Source organism: Rattus norvegicus, chromosome 14 (assembly GCF_036323735.1).
Source record: "Rattus norvegicus strain BN/NHsdMcwi chromosome 14, GRCr8, whole genome shotgun sequence".
Taxonomy (NCBI): Eukaryota; Metazoa; Chordata; class Mammalia; order Rodentia; family Muridae; genus Rattus; species Rattus norvegicus.
Genome location: NC_086032.1, coordinates 101,768,369 through 101,787,366, shown reverse-complemented (window position 1 = coordinate 101,787,366; position 18,998 = coordinate 101,768,369). Strand labels below are relative to the sequence as shown.

Here is an 18,998-nt window from a genome sequence, read left to right as displayed (position 1 = left end):
TTATCTCCCACGTATCCCTTCTTGAGCACTTGCTCCAAGATCATGTGCTGAGGATCTAGTTGCTAAGAGACGGGACGCTGAGAGGGTGGGGACGCTGCACTGCGACAGGCCTGAGAGGAAGAGGCAGAGAGGGCAGGGTGAAGAGCAGGCTCAGCGAAGCGCTGGGCTGCGCTCTGGCCGGGCCCGCACCCACCCGCCCACAGGAGCTCGTCACTCATTGGATGCTGCGCTGCGGCGCTAGCTTGCAATTGGCCGGGCTACGCAGCCGGGCCCCGCCCCTCGGCGCTACTGCAGGACGGCTGGCTAGCGGGCGCAGGCGGGTGCGGCCGTGGCTCGTGAGGCCGCCTCAGCCGGGCGTGTGCGCCGGGTCGCGCCGTTCTGGGCGCGAGCGCGGGCGGTGCCGGCCGCTGCAGGTGACACCGGTGCGGTGAGGGCCGCCGCGGCCCTGTGGAGGTGAGAGAGACGATGAGAGGCTGGGGCAGCCACCCGGGAGCTGGAAGTGGGGCGAGGGCCGGGAGCGCCGCTGTCCATCCCGGCGGGCCGGCCGGCGGGCGGGCCGGTGGGCCGTGCGGGGCCCCGCTGTCCGGAAGCCCGCGGACTCCCGGGCGCAGCCCGCCGGCCCGCCCGCCGCCGCTCTCGCCCGCGCGCCTGGCGACGGAGCCCAGCTTCAGCCGCCGGACTCCGGCCCTCGCCGTCCCTGCCAGGCTGCTTTCCGACGCCTTTGTCTGCTCCTCTCCAGCCCGCGCCTCCAGTCGGCGCCCACGCCGCGGAACCCGGGTCCCGAGGACGCGCCGCGCAGGGAACCTCGGACCCGGGCTTGGAAGGGCTACTTACCCGGGTGGGCAGTGTTGTCCTATCCTTGAGAATCAGAGCCAACCGCCTGGGTCACACATGTGGACGAGAGTCAGGAAGTCTGTTGTAGATCAGTGTTAACAGCTTCCCTCTGCGGTGCCAGAGGCCTTCCACCTGCCCCAGTGACCCCCACCTTCCACTCCTGCCTCTCCCTAGGGGAAAAGCAAGAGCCCCCTTTTCACTGAAAAACGAATAAGCCAAAATAAGGAAATAGGTTATGTTCTTTAAAAGTGTAGTGTGTTAAACAATAGAATTTTTAGGTTTTGGTAAATGTTATTTACCAAATATGTTATGCCTTAAACGCTTTTAAAATATGTTATCATGCACGAGAGGATAATTTTGAGTTTCAGATGTTTTCTTTTGGTCATAGTTTCTTATACGTTTATACCTTTCTCCAGAATGAGATTCATGTGCCAGCTGTTTTAAGACTGAATATTATTCAGACCCTAAAGGAAACGTTCTCATAGATTACTTTAACTAGAATACACAATAGTTTTTTCCCCTTGATTGGAAGGATTCAGTTGTGTCAAGAGAAAAAAAAATTCACCCCAAGTTACTTAAAAATCATTCATTAACATGAATAAATGAGTATTATATTTAATATATAAGTTTTTTAGAATTTGATGAAGAGAACATTCTTGTAATTTTAATTAAGAACTAGGGACTTAGCTCACTTGTAGAGTATACTCTGCCGCCACCACCACCACCAAAAAAACAGAAAAGGAAATTAATTAAATTTTCTGGAATTAAAAATAAAAAAGCAGCCACAAAGGGCCTTTGTCTTAAATTCTGCTTTAGACTGTTTTCTTGCCTTTTCTCTTTCCAGTGCTGCTTGTTAAATCCAGGGCCTCACTCATCTCCATTCCCACCCTAAATGTTTACTAAGGTCCAAACAAATTATAATTAAGCACTCCTTTCCAAATCATGCATCTGTAGGAAAAAGTGATGCACACTTACCCATGTAAGTAGAGAACAATATTTTGTTCACTGAAAATTAAGATTCCACATTTATTTTCATACTGCATACATACATATTCATGTAAATTGTGAATCTTCAGCTTGGAGTGGGTTCCAAAAGATACATTGTTTCTTCAAGGCTCAGAGGCTTTATTAAGTCAGCAAACACTGGTTGGTGCTATCTGCTTTGCTGGTCATTCTTTTGAGGAATCAAAAGTAAAGAGCACAGCCCAAGAGCTGAGTTTGTAATCCCTGTGCCCTGTGCTCTGAAGTCATGAGTTAGAAGCCAGCCTGCCTTACAAAGCAAGGCCTACCCTAGGTGGAAAAAAGGAAATCTTGTTCTGGGCAATGCTTTCTAAGGGATTCAACAAATTCTTGAAAACAATTATGTCAGTAACAGTCAAAAAGAAGTTGCCATAATTGTGGTGCACATTTTACATGCTAGACACTGCTGGTTGCTCTGTGGTGTTATTTAATTCTCACAGTAATCTTAAAGGTAGTTATCGTTTTCCTTATAGCAAGTCCAAGATTGCACTGCTAAAAATGGTGATGCTTGGTAAGTATTCATAGCCTGTTTTATTCCTTTGATTGGCAGCATGCTTCATGTTAGGTCTTCTTATCTTTATGAATGTGCTTAAGGATCTCAGAAATGCTACTCCTGTAAACATCCAGTCCTCACAGTGTCAGTGGATTCTTCCACACAGTATCACAGAGAGACAGAGCGCTACTGTCTTACCTTTGTTTTGCAGATGAGGAAACGGAGACACGGATTATCTGAACTAGAGAATATCTTACTGGTAGAACCAAGATATAAAGTTGGACAGTTTGACTCCAGAATCTATTCTTGTAACTACTACACTGTGCTGGTCCTTCAGTAAGGTACAACTCCGGAAGCTATGCCTTTACAATGCTTAATGCTTTTTATGCTTCTTTTGTTCTTTTGTGTTTGAGATTTATTCATTATTTTATGTGCACCTGTGTGTTTGGTTGCTTGCCTGTATCTGTGTGCACCATATACATGTGCAGTGCCCATGAGGGCCAGAAGAGGGCATTATAGTCCTGTAACTGGAGTTACAGACAACTATAAGAAACCACTTGGGACCCAAACCCAAGTTCTGCGTGATATTATCAAAGCTGTTGATTTTTAATGTTTATGCAGACACATAGGATTGTTTTGTTTTAACAGCCATTTGATGCCCTAGGACAGCGGTTATATAAACAACTAATGCTAATGACTGCTTCTACATTTCTACTCTGGTGAGCTATTTTAAATGTCACAATCCTAGGAAGTGTCTTTTGTCTTTACATATCATGCCTCATTTGTAGCTGCTTTTATTATCTTCAGCGTACCTTCCCAAGGTGATCCTTTTTGTTCTCTGTACTGACTGTCATAGGCTTTTAGGGTGGCGTGTGATGATGCTAAAAGCCAAACTGGACCTCCAGACTAGGCACATGGCTCTTGGTCGGTTAGTCATCTTTGCCCTACATTATGCCACCCTTTTCCACAGAGCAGCTCATATTTTCAAGCGGTATTCCTAATCTAGAAACGAATGGCAACTACACTATAAAAAAACCTGATTAGCCAGAAACCTTTATCAATGTTTTCTTCTATAATTCTTTTTTTTTTTTTTTTTTTGGTTCTTTTTTTCGGAGCTGGGGACCGAACCCAGGGCCTTGCGCTTCCTAGGCAAGCGCTCTACCACTGAGCTAAATCCCCCACCCCTTCTTCTATAATTCTTGTTCCAGCTTCAGCTGCAGTGCCTGACACATAATGGAGTATTCGTAAATTCATGGATAAATTAGTGTATCTTAAATCGACTGCCATAAAGAGCTTTCTAAAATACTTTAGCTTGGATGGGTAGTTTCTTTTTCTTTTCTTTCTTTTTTATAATCTCCCCAGACCACCTCATGGGCCAAAGCCTTCAGAGTCATGTCATTGAAACGTACCTGGCTTTACAGTTCTTTCTTTCCATCCTAAGCCACCATCTCCACCCCACTCCTCCTTAGAGAATGGGGAAAGCATAGATCGAAACATGAACCTCTCCTCTGCATCTTGGTAGATCTATGGCACTGTGCAAATTGCTTGACTTCTCCAAACCTGTCTCCTTATGTTGTAGGATTAGGACGAGCTCTGCTCTCATAGCGACCACAGGTTCCTTCACCTCTCTGTGGCTGCCCCCGCTTTGGCTCTTGATATTACCCATTTTTTTGCCAGATCAGTCAGGTCCGTGTCACATTGCTTCAGAAGATAGGGTTGAAAAATGAACTTCACAGAGAGAAGTTGTCTCAAACATACAAAAATAACACAACATTGTTATAATAACCAGAGATACATTAGCCGCTATGTTAAGTTGCTAGACTGCTTCACTGTATGTCTGCAAGTTCCCTGTGCTCAGTCACAGTCCACAGTGTGCACCGTGGACAGCTGCTCCAGGAGCAGCAGGAGGGCATTACTTAGGGACAGAATGGAGTTATGATACTTTCAGCAAGCTTCACACTGAGTTCTTCATGGTTTGACTTTATTATCTATGAATAGTCCTTGTATAAACTGCCTGCTTACTGACTTTTTAGGAAAATAAAGTCTACTCAACTTTTCCTGAACATTTTAGCTAGAAAAAATTAACATATAGCAGGGACAAAGTTGGTTTTTCTTGTTTTTGTTTGATTTTTTTTTTCTTTTTTGTAATAAAAACCCAAATGCCTGTCACCTGGAGTTTGCCACTAAGACTCTGCCTTCTAAGCCAGGCATACTGGTGTACACCTTTAAGCCCAGCACTCAGGAGGCAGAGGCAGGTGAGTCTCTGAGTCACAATGTGAGTTCCAGGGCAGCCAGGACTCCACAGAGAAAGCCTGTCTTGAAACAAACAAAAGATTCTGCCTTTTTATGGCATATTTAATCTGCCCATCCTTATATACCACCTTTCAATAGTCAAAGGTTTTATGGTGGAGAGGTTTAGATGAGCAGTCTCTGTTTGCTTTATGTTAGTTCTGTCTTTTTTCTTTACATAGTGGCAGGTAACTTTTAGGAATGGACTATAACTAGTATACAATGTTCTGGAAACATCCGAATTTCAGACGTAATAAGACTGGGTTTTCCCTATTTCTAGCTCTAGAAGATGAGTCGTGGGTGTCCAGAAAACAATAATTTCCTGACTAATAATAACCAAATGGTATTGGATATGATCCTTTATCCATTGATTGGAATCCCTCAGACCATCAACTGGGAAACTGTGGCAAGGCTTGTGCCTGGATTAACACCCAAAGAGGTAAGTAGCAATCCCTGGGTCCCTCCCAAACATACAGATGGCAGCAGCGACAGGTTAAAATTGACACCCCACCACCCCAACACACACACACACACACACACACACACACACACACACACACACACACACAGTGAGATTGAAAGAAACATCCAAGTGAAAAAATTGTGTCTATTTTATTTTGTGTGTGAGTGTTTGGTCTTCATTGATTTCTGTGCACCACATTCATATAGAGTTCAAGGAGTCCATAAGGGAGCATTATATCCTCTGGAACATTAGTTTAAAATCCTAACACTCAGGAGTTCGAGGCCAGCCTGGTCTACAGAGCAAGGTCCAGGACAGCCAGGGCTACACAGAGAAGCCCTGTCTCAGTAAATGAATAAATGTTTTTATAAATAAATAAACAAACACAAATAATGTAAGAGCACAGGCTGGCCTTAAACCTCAGCTCCACCTGCCTCTGCTTCCCCAGTGCGGGATTAAAGGCGTACACCACCGTCTATGATGAACATTTGACGTATCTTTGGTATAAATTATCAGGAGAAAAGCAAATGGGCTCTGAAATACTGATAGGCTAGCTGACCTTTTTTTTTATCTTTATTAACTTGAGTATTTCTTATTTACATTTCGATTGTTACTCCTCTTCCCGGTTTCTGGGCCAACATCCCCCTAACCCCTCCCCCTCCCCTTCTATAGGGGCTTCCCCTCACCACCCTCCCCACAAAAATCACATTCACTGGGGGTCCAGCTTTGGCAGGACCAAGGGCTTCCCCTTCCACTGGTGCTCTTACTAGGCTATTCATTGCTACCTATGAGGTTGGAGCCCAGGGTCAGTCCATGTATAGTCTTTAGGTAGTGGCTTAGTCCCTGGAAGCTCTGGTTGCTTGGCATTGTTGTACATATGGGGTCTCGAGCCCTTTCAAGCTCTTCTAGTCCTTTCTCTGATTCCTTCAATGGGGGGGTCCCTTCTCAGTTCAGTGGTTTGCTGCTGGCATTCGCCTATGTATTTGCTGTATTCTGGGTGTGTCTCTCAGGAGAGATCTATGTCCAGTTCCTGTCAGCCTGCACTTCTTTGCTTCATCCATCTTATCTAGTTTGGTGGCTGTATATGTATGGGCCACATGTGGGGCAGGCTCTGAATGGGTGTTCCTTCTGTCTCTGTTCTAAACTTTGCCTCCCTATTCCTTCCCAAGGGTATTCTTGTTCCCCTTTTAAAGAAGGAGTGAAGCATTTGCATTTTGGTCATCCTTCTTGAGTTTCATGTGTTCTGTGCATCTAGGGTAATTCAAGCATTTGGGCTAATAGCCACTTATCAATGAGTGCATACCATGTGTGTTTTTCTGTGATTGGGTTACCTCACTCAGGATGATATTTTCCAGTTCCATCCATTTGCCTATGAATTTCATAAAGTCATTGTTTTTGATAGCTGAGTAATATTCCATTGTGTAGATGTACCAGATTTTCTGTATCCATTCCTCTGTTGAAGGGCATCTGGGTTCTTTCCAGCTTCTGGCTATTATAAATAAGGCAGCTATGAACATAGTGGAGCATGTGTCTTTGTTATATGTTGGGGCATCTTCTGGGTATATGCCTAAGAGAAGTATAGCTGGGTCCTCAGGTAGTTCAATGTCCAATTTTCTGAGGAACCTCCAGACTGATTTCCAGAATGGTTGTACCAGTCTGCAATCCCAGAAACAATGGAGGAGTGTTCCTTTTTCTCCCCATCCTCGCCAGCATTTGCTGTCACCTGAATTTTTGATCTTAGCCATTCTCACTGGTGTGAGGTGAAATCTCAGGGTTGTTTTGATTTGCATTTCCCTTATGACTAAAGATGTTGAACATTTCTTTAGGTGTTTCTCAGCCATTTGGCATTCCTCAGCTGTGAATTCTTTGTTTAGCTCTGAACCCCATTTTTTAATAGGGTTATTTGTCTCCCTGCGGTCTAACTTCTTGAGTTCTTTGTATATTTTGGATATAAGCCCTCTATCTGTTGTAGGATTGGTAAAGGTCTTTTCCCAATCTGTTGGTTGCCGTTTTGTCCTAACAACAGTGTCCTTTGCCTTACAGAGCTAGCTGACCTTTTTAATTTTATATTCAGAATCAAACCTAAATTTAAGAACTCTTATAGAGAAAACAGAGTCTTATAATACACTCATGGACACTAGTTTAAGATTTAGAAACTCCAGTTTTTGTTGTGCTTTGGTTTCAGTGGGCTTTTAAATATAATTTATTTAACTATTTTATGTGCATTAGTGTGAGTGTGTCAGACTTCTCTAGAACTGGAGTTATAGACTATGGTGAGTTGCCATGTGAGTGCTAGGAATTGAACCTGGATCCTGTGGAAGAGTAGCCAGTGCTCTTAACCACTAAGCCATTTCTCCAGCCCCTGATTTGTGTGTGTGTGTGTGTGTGTGTGTGTGTGTGTGTGTGTGTGCGCGCGCGCGCACATGTTACAACATAACTCAGTGTGAAGTATATTTTGCCTTAACCTCTAAAATGTTGGATTATAAAATTGCACTACTAGGAACTCACTATGTAGTTTAGGCTGGCCTGGAACTCATAAAGATCCTCCTGCCTCAGCCTCTGGAGTTCTGGGATTACAGTATCCAGTAATTACTCTGATGGTTTCATTTTTACCTATTTATTCTCAGTGTTGGGTTTTCTTGTTCTGTTTTGTTTTATTTCTTGAGTTTAGGACTCTAATTTGTCTTAATGCCACTGAAGTAAAAATCATGGTAAAACCTTCCATCATTTACAGCCCAGGCACAGACAAAAATCAACAAAAACTATTTGTGTAAAAATTGATGAGATGAAACGTGAGGTGAAACAGAAAGAATTCAAATATGAACCCAAAACTTAACAAGAAAGGCCATCTCTATCACTTATCTCCTCAAAAATGTTGTATGAATATCAAGTCAAACCTGTAACATGTTACCTAGATGGACTTCAAGTAGACCACAGGACACTGTCTTGAAATGGCCGCAGGAGGCTCTGCCATCTAACGGGTGACAGTGAAAACATTTGTTTCAAATGGGTAGACAAGGACAGAGTGGTGGGGGAGAGTCAGACTTACCTTCTATCTTTGTAGCCCGTCACCCCTGCCTTCTAGGAAAACTCTCCCCTGTGACCTGTGATGCCACCTTCCCCACTAGGTTTAGTCTAGTCCAAGATAATTCTATTCCGATCAATTCTTCTTCCTTCTGTGGCCTCCTTGGCAGCTTTGGCATCTTTGAAGGTAGAGTGCTTCCCTAGTGTGTCTGAGGCCCTGGCATCAGTCCTCAGTACGACAGCCTGAGATCTACAGTAGATGAAAAGAAAACAGAGTGTTACATGTCAGGGCCTCCTGGTTTTGCTTTCCATTGAAAGTCGGAACTTATTAGGGCTAGGGATTGCTTAGTGGCTCAGTCAGTACTCTCATCAGATAGTGGGGTCAGTTCCTAATCCCAGGGTGGGGTGAATTCTATGGCCATACCACTCAATAAACCCAGTCTCATTTGATCTCCAAAGCTAAGTGAGATTAGTCCTGGTTAGTACTTAGATGATGACAGAATTAGGTATTACTTGATGGAAACACATAATAAAAAATAAAAGCCAAGTAATCACTTACTAATATTGCCAACTGATAACAGATACATACCAAAGGGAAATATGGCTAATAAAGACAATCTTTACCCTCTTCAAGAGCATGTGTCCATTATTCCTATGAGTTAAGTACTTTTTACCTTATTTAAATATTTATGTCTGGGGAGTTTTGTCTGCATGAGTGTGTGCACCATGTACTTGGGACCCTTGGAGGCCCAGGATCTGGAATTAACAGACGATTGTGAGCTGCTATGTGGGCTATGGAAATTGAACCTGGGTTTTTTGGAAGAGCACCCAGTGATCTTAACCATTTAGCTCTCTCTCTAGCACCGAGTTAACACATTTTTTTTTTTTGGTTCTTTTTTTTCGGAGCTGGGGACCGAACCCAGGGCCTTGCGCTTCCTAGGTAAGCGCTCTACCACTGAGCTAAATCCCCAGCCCTGAGTTAACACATTTTTAAAAACAACTTCTACTCTGACTTTTAAAGGAGAAAAAAATTAAGTTACAGAATTTTTACATACTAAAACATGCAAATTTTGTTCATAATCCCCCAACAAAAAATATAGAAAAATATCTCTAGGTACTGGAGAGAGGATTCCTTGTTAAGAGCACTTGTTCTTGCAAAGGACCCAGGTTCAGGTTACAGCATTCATACAGAGGCTCATAACCACCTGGTAATCCCACTGCCGGGGGTGCAGCACCCTCTTCTGGATTTTGGGGACATCAGGCATTCACAAGGTGCACATACATACATGCAGGCAAACCACTTGCACATTTTAAATAAAATAAATAAATCTAAAATAATTTTAAAATGAAGTATCTTCAAATAGAGTCAAAAATTCTTTTTCCATTATTTTTACTTTGCCTATATAGTTATATAATCTTAATGATATTGAAGTTGATTATTCAAAACTATGAATAAATGTATCTTCTCTTCTATTAGTCAGGTCACTCAACAATATATCATTAAGTTTTATTGACTGAAGATTATCATTCATGATTACTCAATGGTTACTCTTATAGTATTGCTCAATATAATTGCATGTATTAAGATAGTAAGCTTATATGAAATCATTATGTGCTTTTTAGACTTTTTGATTGGCCCAGAAACTACCAGAGTTGCATTTTTACACAACATGGTTTTGGTTGTTGGTTGTGGTTGCTGTTGTCTTGTTTTGTTTTTATCAATCTTTGTTTTTGTCATTTTATGTCATTGCAGTGTGTGAAAAGATTTGATGAGCTGAAGAGCTGTGGAAGTTCACCTGTTGACAACCAGTATAACCCTTTAATGGCTGCCGGAGAGGGTCCTGTTGAAACTTTAGCCACTTATATTAAATCTTCACTTTTGGATGCACAAGGAGATTTCCAAGAGACTCCAGTTGATCAAGATACAGTTTCTAAAGCAGGTAGGGTTATAGAATAAAATGTAGTACTTGTCCTTATAAGTTCTAGCCAACCTTCCTTTCTTTGTTTGTAGGCTAATTCAAACACTTGTGTAAACTCTTAGTATTTTATCTTTGTGATAAAAATTCCATTGTCGTCGTTGTTTTTCAAAAACTTTAACTGCCAACATATAGGTCAAGTATTATTTCCATAACTGAATTTTAACCATACCAAAATGATTTACTTCAGTTTGTTATCCTAGTTTTTTAATATATGTTTATTTGCTATAATTTTGTTTTTTGAGAAAGGCTGTCACGATCCCAGACTGGGCTTGAACTCACTACGTAGTTGAGAATGACCTTGAACTTCTGAGTTTCCTGCCTCCTCTCTCCCAAGTACTGAGAGTGCTTGTATCACCACACCCAGCCTGTACAGGGCTGTGGAAAACCTCACTCATGCTACACAGGTCTTCCACCACTGAGCCATATTCACCACTGAGTCTTTATTCATGTATTTGAAATGAATTTAACATAGATGTTTGTAGCAAATTTATGTTTCATTTTCTATCCTGTCTCATGTTTATTCCACCTAAAAGGAGTAATAGACGTCTCCCAGAACTAAACCAGTCAGTTCGTAATCCATCTTTACTTTTACGTGTGTGTGTGTGTGTGTGTGTGTGTGTGTGTGTGTGTGTGTGTGTGTAACAAAGTTTCGGGTGGTCCAGCTGGCCGCAGACCTCTTATGTGGCCAAGGATGATGTTGCGCTCCTGGTCTTCCCAAGTGCTGGAATGGAAATATGTACCACCATGGCCACTTTAAAATTTTATTTTGTTTGTTTTGAGAAGGGATCTCTCTGTGTAGCCCTGGCTGTCCCCAAACTCACTGTGTAAATCACTAAGATCCTTCTGCCACTTCTTGCCAACTGCTGGGATGATAGGCCTATGCTTCCAGGCCAAACTACTTCAAAACAAAACCAGTAGAGAACCTTGCTCATCTCTTACATCATCTTTTTTTACCGCTAGTCTTACGAACTTAACAGAAATTCAAGTGGCACAGTGACAAGGTTGAAGAGATGTTTTCTGGAATTATGTTTGGAAGTCATAGGCTTTAGAAGCTGTCAGAATGAGTTACTTTCGTTTCAGCCGCTGTCAGAATATTGAAATAGAAATTTACTTGAGGAAGAAGAGGCCGTGCTATGCTTTTGAGCCCTTGACTTAGTTTGGAATACTACATCACAGTCTTTCGAAAATGCACTGTAACATTAGCAGTTTATGGTTCATTTTCTATGTTCTTCCATTTGCCTTTAAAATAGTAACATCAGAGCAAGAGATGCCACCTTAACTGCCTTGGAAACTGCATTTACCGTGTTACCATTCCATAAGTAAAACCCATTCTCAGCTAGAAATGCTAACCCATCCCCTTTTTCTGTATGTGTCTGTTTCTGTATTTAAGGAAGACATAGTATAGCTACCACAAGGAATTGCTCTTCAGAAAGTGAGAACTGTACTGCTCGTAATGCTGGAGAAGAGACTGGAGACTCTGAAGGGTAGGAGGCTAGTTGTTTGTTGGATGAGAGTCAATACCGATACCTCTAACTGAAAGTGCATGGTTGGTGCTAATGTTCACACTTTAGGTGCTTATGTTACACAACTGCTAAAACCCTGGAGTCAGAATCATCTGTGCGTGAACAACAAAGATGATACCTAACACATTACTTGCTTGTGTTATTATATATTTTGGGGGTTTTCATAAAAAATTGGCATATTTAAAAAATTAGAAATAACATGTACTAGCACAGAACATTGAAAAGTAAATTTCAATGCCCAAAGAAACGTCTTTTAAGTAATTAGTTCTTGAAACTTATTAATGAAATTAGGTGTTTATTTTAAAACTATTTTAATATAATTGCTATACAGATATAGCAGAATGTATTTCAGATAAACCAGAATGTATTTCAGTATGCTTCAGCTTTTGATAGTTTGAATTGTTCTGTGTATTTCTATAGGATAAGTTGTATGCACAGTAAATGATTACTTGTTTTAACAAACAGTACACCATAAAACTTATCAGCTAATGAATATATAAAACATTTCCTCACCTCTAAAATATCTTTCCTGTACCTCTAGTTTTGGTAGATTTATAACAACAGCTTTGTTATTATAAAGTTCACATATGACAAAATTCATCTACCTGGCTACCTTTCATCCTCCCCGCTCCAGTCCCCACCTCCCTTTCTTCCTGATGCGGAGGCTTGAGCCTAGGTACTGCACATGCTAGGGAAGCACTCAGCCCTGAGCAGTGTTTGCCGCCCTTAAAACTCATTCCGAGTCAGAGTCCAGCCGGGTCCCTAGTTAGCCTTGAGTGTGCCGTTCTGAGATGTGCCCCATAGTGAACATGACGGTCAGGGGTAATGGTAGAAGTCAGTTTTCTCCCCCACCAGTTGGACCCAGGATTAAACTGAGGCACCCATCAAACTAGGCACCAAGCACCCTTTCCACTGAGCCATCTTGTTGACCTGACTTTGATTATAATATTTTTCTCATATCCCAATTGTATATAAAACACTGATTTTGTAAAATTGAATTAATCACAAAGTAATTCACATTTGTAGTACTTATTTCTTCCTATTTATTTCCTTTTTGTAATGACATGAAGACAGCACATCTGGGCTTTTGTTTTTTGTCTTATATATTTTATTTATGTGTATGACAGTACATATATGAAAGCCAGAAGACAACCTTGGTTTTGCCTTTTTTTTTTTTTTTTTTTTTCTTGAGACAGGTTCTCTATGTCCTGGAACTTTCCAGGTTGTCTAGGCTGGATGCGGCCAGGTACTGATCTTCCCAGCTCTAGAGTTGAGTTACAAAGTGTGTCGTCGCACTGTGCTTTAATGTGAGCCCTGGGAATTGAGCTATATCCCTACCCCTACCTTTTCTCTTTTGGTTGATGTTGCGATTTTGACCCAGGATCTCCCTGTGTGGCCCAGGATGGCCTGGTGCTCACTATAGAGTACAGACTGGCTTCTCCCTCGTGGCTGCCCGTCTGGCACTGCAGGCTCCCATGCCTAGAGTTATGCATGTAGACTGCTGCACCTTGAGACATGTATCACTTTTACAGAGGGTAAATCCAAGGAGTATCTAATTGTGAAGCAGACTTTCAGATGCATTATGTAAACTTACTAAATCTGTACTCATTAATATATATTTCATGAATGCCTGGACCCAAACTTTGTTGATGCTAAAAGTAGCTAAGTAATACTGGTTTTTAATCTGATTGAAATTTGAATCATTTTAGATATTTTTTTATTTTCAAAGGTGTAAAGACGTTAGTCATTACACAAGAATCTAAGTCTATTATTTGCCCGCTCTATGGGAATTAAAACTTGAACAATAAAATGTAAGCTCTCTAATAATTAGTCCTTTAGTAACAATATTTTTTTAATTTCTTTACTAAGTGGACAACCTGCTAAAATTGGCCACAGTCTGAGGTACAATCAGATAGACAAGAGATGAGAAGTCCTGCATGCATGTCAAAGCCTGTAAAATATACTTTTGTGGTCCAGTCCTCAAAAGCCCTTTGCTCTCTAAGCTCCACTAAATGTCTGCTCTTGCCTCTTCTCACATTCTAACAGTCTCATTTCTGTGTGACATTTTCTTATGAAGGCCAAACATGGTGATCCATGTATGTGATGAAGCAAAAAGCTTGAAAGAAGATTTTATTTGCCCACGAGATCTTTTGATATCAGAAATGAAGTACTTTGCTGAGTATTTATCTGTGGACGCCCAGCGCTGGGAAGAGGTGGACATTTCAGTTCATTGCGATGTTCACATTTTCAACTGGCTGATAAAATATGTTAAAAGAAACACTAAGGACAGTAAAGACTGTGAGCTTCCTGCTCTAGGTAAACAAACAAACAACAATCTGTTGCTTATTTTGTGGTGAAATTTGTGTGTCACCTGGTGTCTGTTTTAGGCCCACACTGAGGTGTGGGAGTTTATTTGACTATTAGTATTTATGTTCATATTCAGAAACTGATGCTTTATGCCACCTAGAAAGGGTCTTAGAGACTCTTTCAAAGGTGCACAAGGTTGACGAGATTTACACAAGGCTGTTCAGAATGTGGAAGGCAATGCGTGCAAGATGATTGAGCTTTGTGGCCAGAGCAACGCAGGACCACAAGCAAACTGTACCCTCATTGTCTCCGTACCATGGCCGCATGGTTAAAACAGGAAAGGGGGAAAATGTATGTTCATTTGTTCTTGACAAAGCAGGAAAATGACTTTATGAAATCTCAGCGCTTGGGTATTTGTCCCTGTTGGTCTGTGTGGTCCTCAGGACTTCTGATGTATACCAGTACATGACTGTCTTGAGGGAAATCATCTTTACAGTTAAGCTATGAGCTAAGCCAGCTGACATTTAAAAGTAGAAAGACATGTTTATTTGAAAAAACCTACTTTCATAAATTATGATTATTCAGATAGGTACTTGACACTTTTTTAATATAAATAAGCTAACCATGTAAGGGAAAATAGTTGATAGTATGTGTTATTAGTGATAAAAAGCCAAGTTTTCAAGTGGGAATTAGAATTCTAGAAAATTTACCTGCTCCAGTAGTACTGACAGCTTCTCTATACACAAAATCTGTTCTGTTGAAATCCTGTTGGTCTTATTAACACTCTGACTTTTAAATACCTCTTTAGAGTGAAGCGTCTGAATATTCAGTAAGCTTTTCCAAACAAAAGTTGTCTAAAAAAGAAATTCTGTAAAGGTTTAATGACTCCCTCACAGTGAGAGACTAGTCACTGAGCAATGTAGAAGTTTATTGATAGGACTCTGGTTCTGTCACACTCAACCCTCAAGAAATACTGTTTGTCATGGTTTAGCTTAACAGCCAAAAGCAGTCTACACACAAATTGAATGCAGAAGAAGCTGACATAAAGCCAGACATGGTGGTTCATGCTTATAATTCCAGCACATGGGATGCTTAAAACAAGGGTATTGCCATGATTCAAGACCAGCCTGGGGTACAGAGTGAGAGTCTGTCTCAGAAAGACAAAAAGAAGCAGATAGGAGAGTCCTGCAGTCCGTTGAGTTAGACATTGACCAGGGAGTCACAGAAAAGCCATTCAGTGCCACTCACTGTGTCATTTTCATTTTGAAGATATTTTCACAAAAAATATGTTTACAATTAATAAGATTATTGTATTTTAAAACTGACTTCTAAAAATTTCTCTCCTTACATAATTTCTAATATGGTAGATATTGATGCATATGACCACATAAGCAAGCTGTTTAGGAGTTTGTTTTTAAGATTGTAAAGAAGTCCTGAAACTAAAAATGTGAGAGACAGTGTCCTTAATGATAATAAGGCCACTGTTAAGGGACATGTATATATGAAAATGTCATAATGAAACCCATTATTTTACATGTTAAGATAGTCATTAAAAAGAATAGTAAGTAATCTTGCAGTGAGCACAGACTTATATAAGAAATAATACAATCTACGCAACATCAGAATTCACATAATAAATACACATAATAGAGGTTGGCAGTGCGTCCCAGTGGTAGAGTGCTCACCTAGCGTTCACGAGGACTGGGGCTCAGTTCTTAGCACTGTGAGCAAACAAAAATCTACTAATATGCTTATAGTATTGAAAGGACATAAAATTTTATGATATTATAATGACAAAACTTATGGAAAAGATTTCTTTTTTTTTTTTATTAACTTGAGTATTTCTTATATACATTTCGAGTGTTATTCCCTTTCCCGGTTTCCGGGCAAACATCCCCCTAATCCCTCCCTCGCTCTCCCCCCAGCAATCTAGTTCACTGGGGGTTCAGTCTTAGCAGGACCCAGGGCTTCTCCTTCCACTGGTGCTCTTACTAGGATATTCATTGCTACCTATGAGGTCAGAGTCCACGGAAAAGATTTCTAAATAAGAATGTTTTCGATAAAAATTCTAATTCTAAGATTAAGTCAAATTTCAGCCAGGCTGGAGAGATGGCTCAGTGGTTAAGAACATTGTCCAGGGGACATAGGTTGGATTCCCAGTATGGTGGCTTACAACCATCTGTAACTCCAGTTTTAGGAGATCCTGTGCCCTTCTGTCCTCCTCAGGTAGTGCATGTACACAGTGCAGACATATATACATGCAAAACACCCACGTACAAAAAAAAGTTCTTAAACATTTTTAAATTGTCTTTTAAAAAATTTAAGCTAAAGACCAGATTTCAGATTATCTAGTCATGAATGAATGAACACACACACACACACACACACACACACACACACACACACACACACATATATATATACATATATATATATATATGGTGAATAATAGCCTGTTACAAAAAAGTAAGATTATATACACACACACGCACACACACCAAAATGTGTTTACTGTAGCATATTCATGTATAAAGAAATAGCCACTGCTGTAAATGTAATGTTTTTCTAGAAGCAGTCTTTATCTTAACTAAGAAAGGATGCTTACTTAAATCTCCTGTAATTAAGGAACCGGTTCTTAATTGGATGGTGTATCCTCAAGAACAGTTTCCCAAGAAGCTTTCCCACCAGCTTGAGAACCTTTAACTAGAACTGATACTTGGGATATGTTGGAATTACTTACCCATTGTTCTGCTACAAAGTGTTTAGAGTGATTATTGGTACCAGAATGAGGGAAAGCGGCTGGGGTTTTTTTCTTCTTAAATATATTTCACGGAGATGACAGATTTACCTTCTTCCCCTCTCTGTGTGCCGGGAGACCCACCTAGTGTGGCAGTAACGTGAGCATTTTGTCAGGAGATTTCTCATTGCGTTTCAGAGTCTTTTAGATTTCAGTATTTATTTGCCAGCACGACTGTCTTTTGAAATAACTTCCCGAATCAGTGCCCTCAGCAATTCCTGTCTGACTTCTCTCACTGTCACTCTTGCACGTCATTCTCTTCAGCTACGTAACATGGATCTAATCCAGGAAGTTTGCCACGTCTCTCTCTACCCATGGTTTAAATTAAATCTCTCCTTTGTTACCAAGTTAACCGATATAACCAAGACATAGCATTTTTATTAAAGTAACAAACTCTTTTAAGATGAAAAGAGAAGACTGAGTTAAATGTCAAAAGGAAATTTCATGCTCTTTCTTTTTATTAGAGCCAGGAAATGTCATTTCAATCCTTATTTCTTCAGAGTTCTTGAAGATGGATTCATTAGTAAGTATTCGTTTTAAATATCTAAGCCCCTTTATTGACCTAATGCTTTCCCCCTTCTGAATGTATAGAAAGCAAAATAGTTGTTAGTTCAAGAGTATAATTTGTAACAATACTTTGTTCTGGTGAGAAGGGGTTAAGGCTACTGTGTATTATTTGTATGTCTATAGTTGGAGCAACCATTGTATAATTTGTGACTAAACAGAATAAATTTTATTCCAAGATTTTTGTCCTATCACTGACAAAAGAAGAATTAATTGGAATATATTATTTTACTATTTAAATCATATTTAGGCTTTGTTTTGTTTTGGTTTTTGTTTTTGTTCTGAGACAGAGTTTCTTTGTGTAGCCCTGGATGTCCTGGAACTCATTCTGTAGACCAGGCTGACCTTAAACTCAGAGATCTGCTTGTCTTGGCCTCCTGAGTGCTGGGATTAAAGGCATGTGCCTTCCCTGCCCAGCTTTTTAGGCATGTTATATTCTGTGTCTTCCTTATGGTTCAATAAACAAAAAGCACATATCCAGCTACTAAGTGTAGTTTATGTTTACATCATATCTCATATCGATAGCTTGAATGGTTGATCAAATATAAAACTATAATATATACACATCTATTTCAAGCTATAATGTTAAAGATATTTATTTTTTATTTATTTAATAAATACTTAGGCCAGCATAGGATGCATAGTCAAACTTGATGTCACAAAACAAAAACCAAAATATCTTTAGAATTCAAATGGCTTCATATGCTCATGGTTGACATTTTATAGTTATCATTTAGATAAATGCTTGGGATTTGTTCCTGTACAGAGCTGAATACTACTTCACTATGTTGGCAGAGGAGCTCACGGCTTGCTTGGCTCTCACTAGGTACTGTACTCCTTGTCTTCTCAGGGAGTTGATTATATTGGCTTCAAGCAAGGAGTACAGGAAAAAATTCAGAGTTCTTAAACGCTGAGGTTGGAAACCTAAGCCCTAAAAGATGACTTTCACACAGTGTTTGGAAAGTAGAGACTACACTCTCTACTCTCACACTAATAGATCCACCTCAGGTTAGAACAGAAGGAAGTGAAAGGTCAGATAAAACAGGCTGAGGAAATACTTAAATGGCTGAAATTTTAACTCTCTTACCTACAAGAATGAGACAAACTATAAGAAGTCATTTGAGGGCTGGAGAGATGACTCAGTGGTTAAGAGCACCGTCTGCTCTTCCAGAGGTCCTGAGTTCAAATCCCAGCAACCACATGGTGGCTCACAACCATCTGTAATGGGATCCGATGCTCTCTTCTGGTGTGTCTGAGGACAGCAACAGTGTACTCATATACAAAATAAATAAATAAATCTTTTTTAAAAAAGGGGGGGGGGGGTTGGGGATTTAGCTCAGTGGTAGAGCGCTTGCCTAGCAAGCGCAAGGCCCTGGGTTCGGTCCCCAGCTCCGGAAAAAAAGAAAAAAGGAAAAAAAAAAAAAGAAGTCATTTGAGGGGCTGGAGAGATAGCCCAGTGGTTAAGAGCACTGAGTGCTCTTCCAAGGACCTGTGTTCAAGTCACAGCAACCACTATATAATACTGTATACAATAATACAAGATATCCTCACAGATATGCATGCAGGCAAAATACCAATGTATATAAATAAAACTAAGAAGTCATTTGAATATGCACTATACTGTACAGATTTAGATTTATATCTGCTGCTGTCACTCAGAATACACTATTGCTTTAAGTAAAATGAATTAGAAATAGTTTAGCTACGT

General features: G+C 40.5%; 1 protein-coding gene across 10 annotated transcripts in view; it reads left to right on the top strand.

Moving 5' to 3' along the window:
- Nucleotides 1-274: 274 nt before the first annotated feature.
- Nucleotides 275-18,998, top strand: part of Sanbr (SANT and BTB domain regulator of CSR) — a 69,474-nt gene continuing 50,750 nt past the window's right edge. For 2 of the 10 annotated variants that reach the window (XM_063273270.1, XM_039092096.2), the window contains exons 1-5: nucleotides 275-453; nucleotides 2,559-2,688; nucleotides 4,917-5,075; nucleotides 9,874-10,060; nucleotides 17,191-17,249. In XM_063273270.1, the coding sequence (XP_063129340.1) occupies nucleotides 4,926-5,075; nucleotides 9,874-10,060; nucleotides 17,191-17,249 (396 nt within the window). In that variant the 5' untranslated portion in view covers nucleotides 275-453; nucleotides 2,559-2,688; nucleotides 4,917-4,925. Of the gene's footprint in view, nucleotides 454-558; nucleotides 839-2,558; nucleotides 2,689-2,995; nucleotides 3,067-4,916; nucleotides 5,076-9,873; nucleotides 10,061-11,489; nucleotides 11,584-13,699; nucleotides 13,939-17,190; nucleotides 17,250-18,998 lie in introns of those variants that run through there. The other 8 variants (XM_063273268.1, XM_017599249.3, NM_001414964.1 and 5 more) reach the window with 8 other exon arrangements.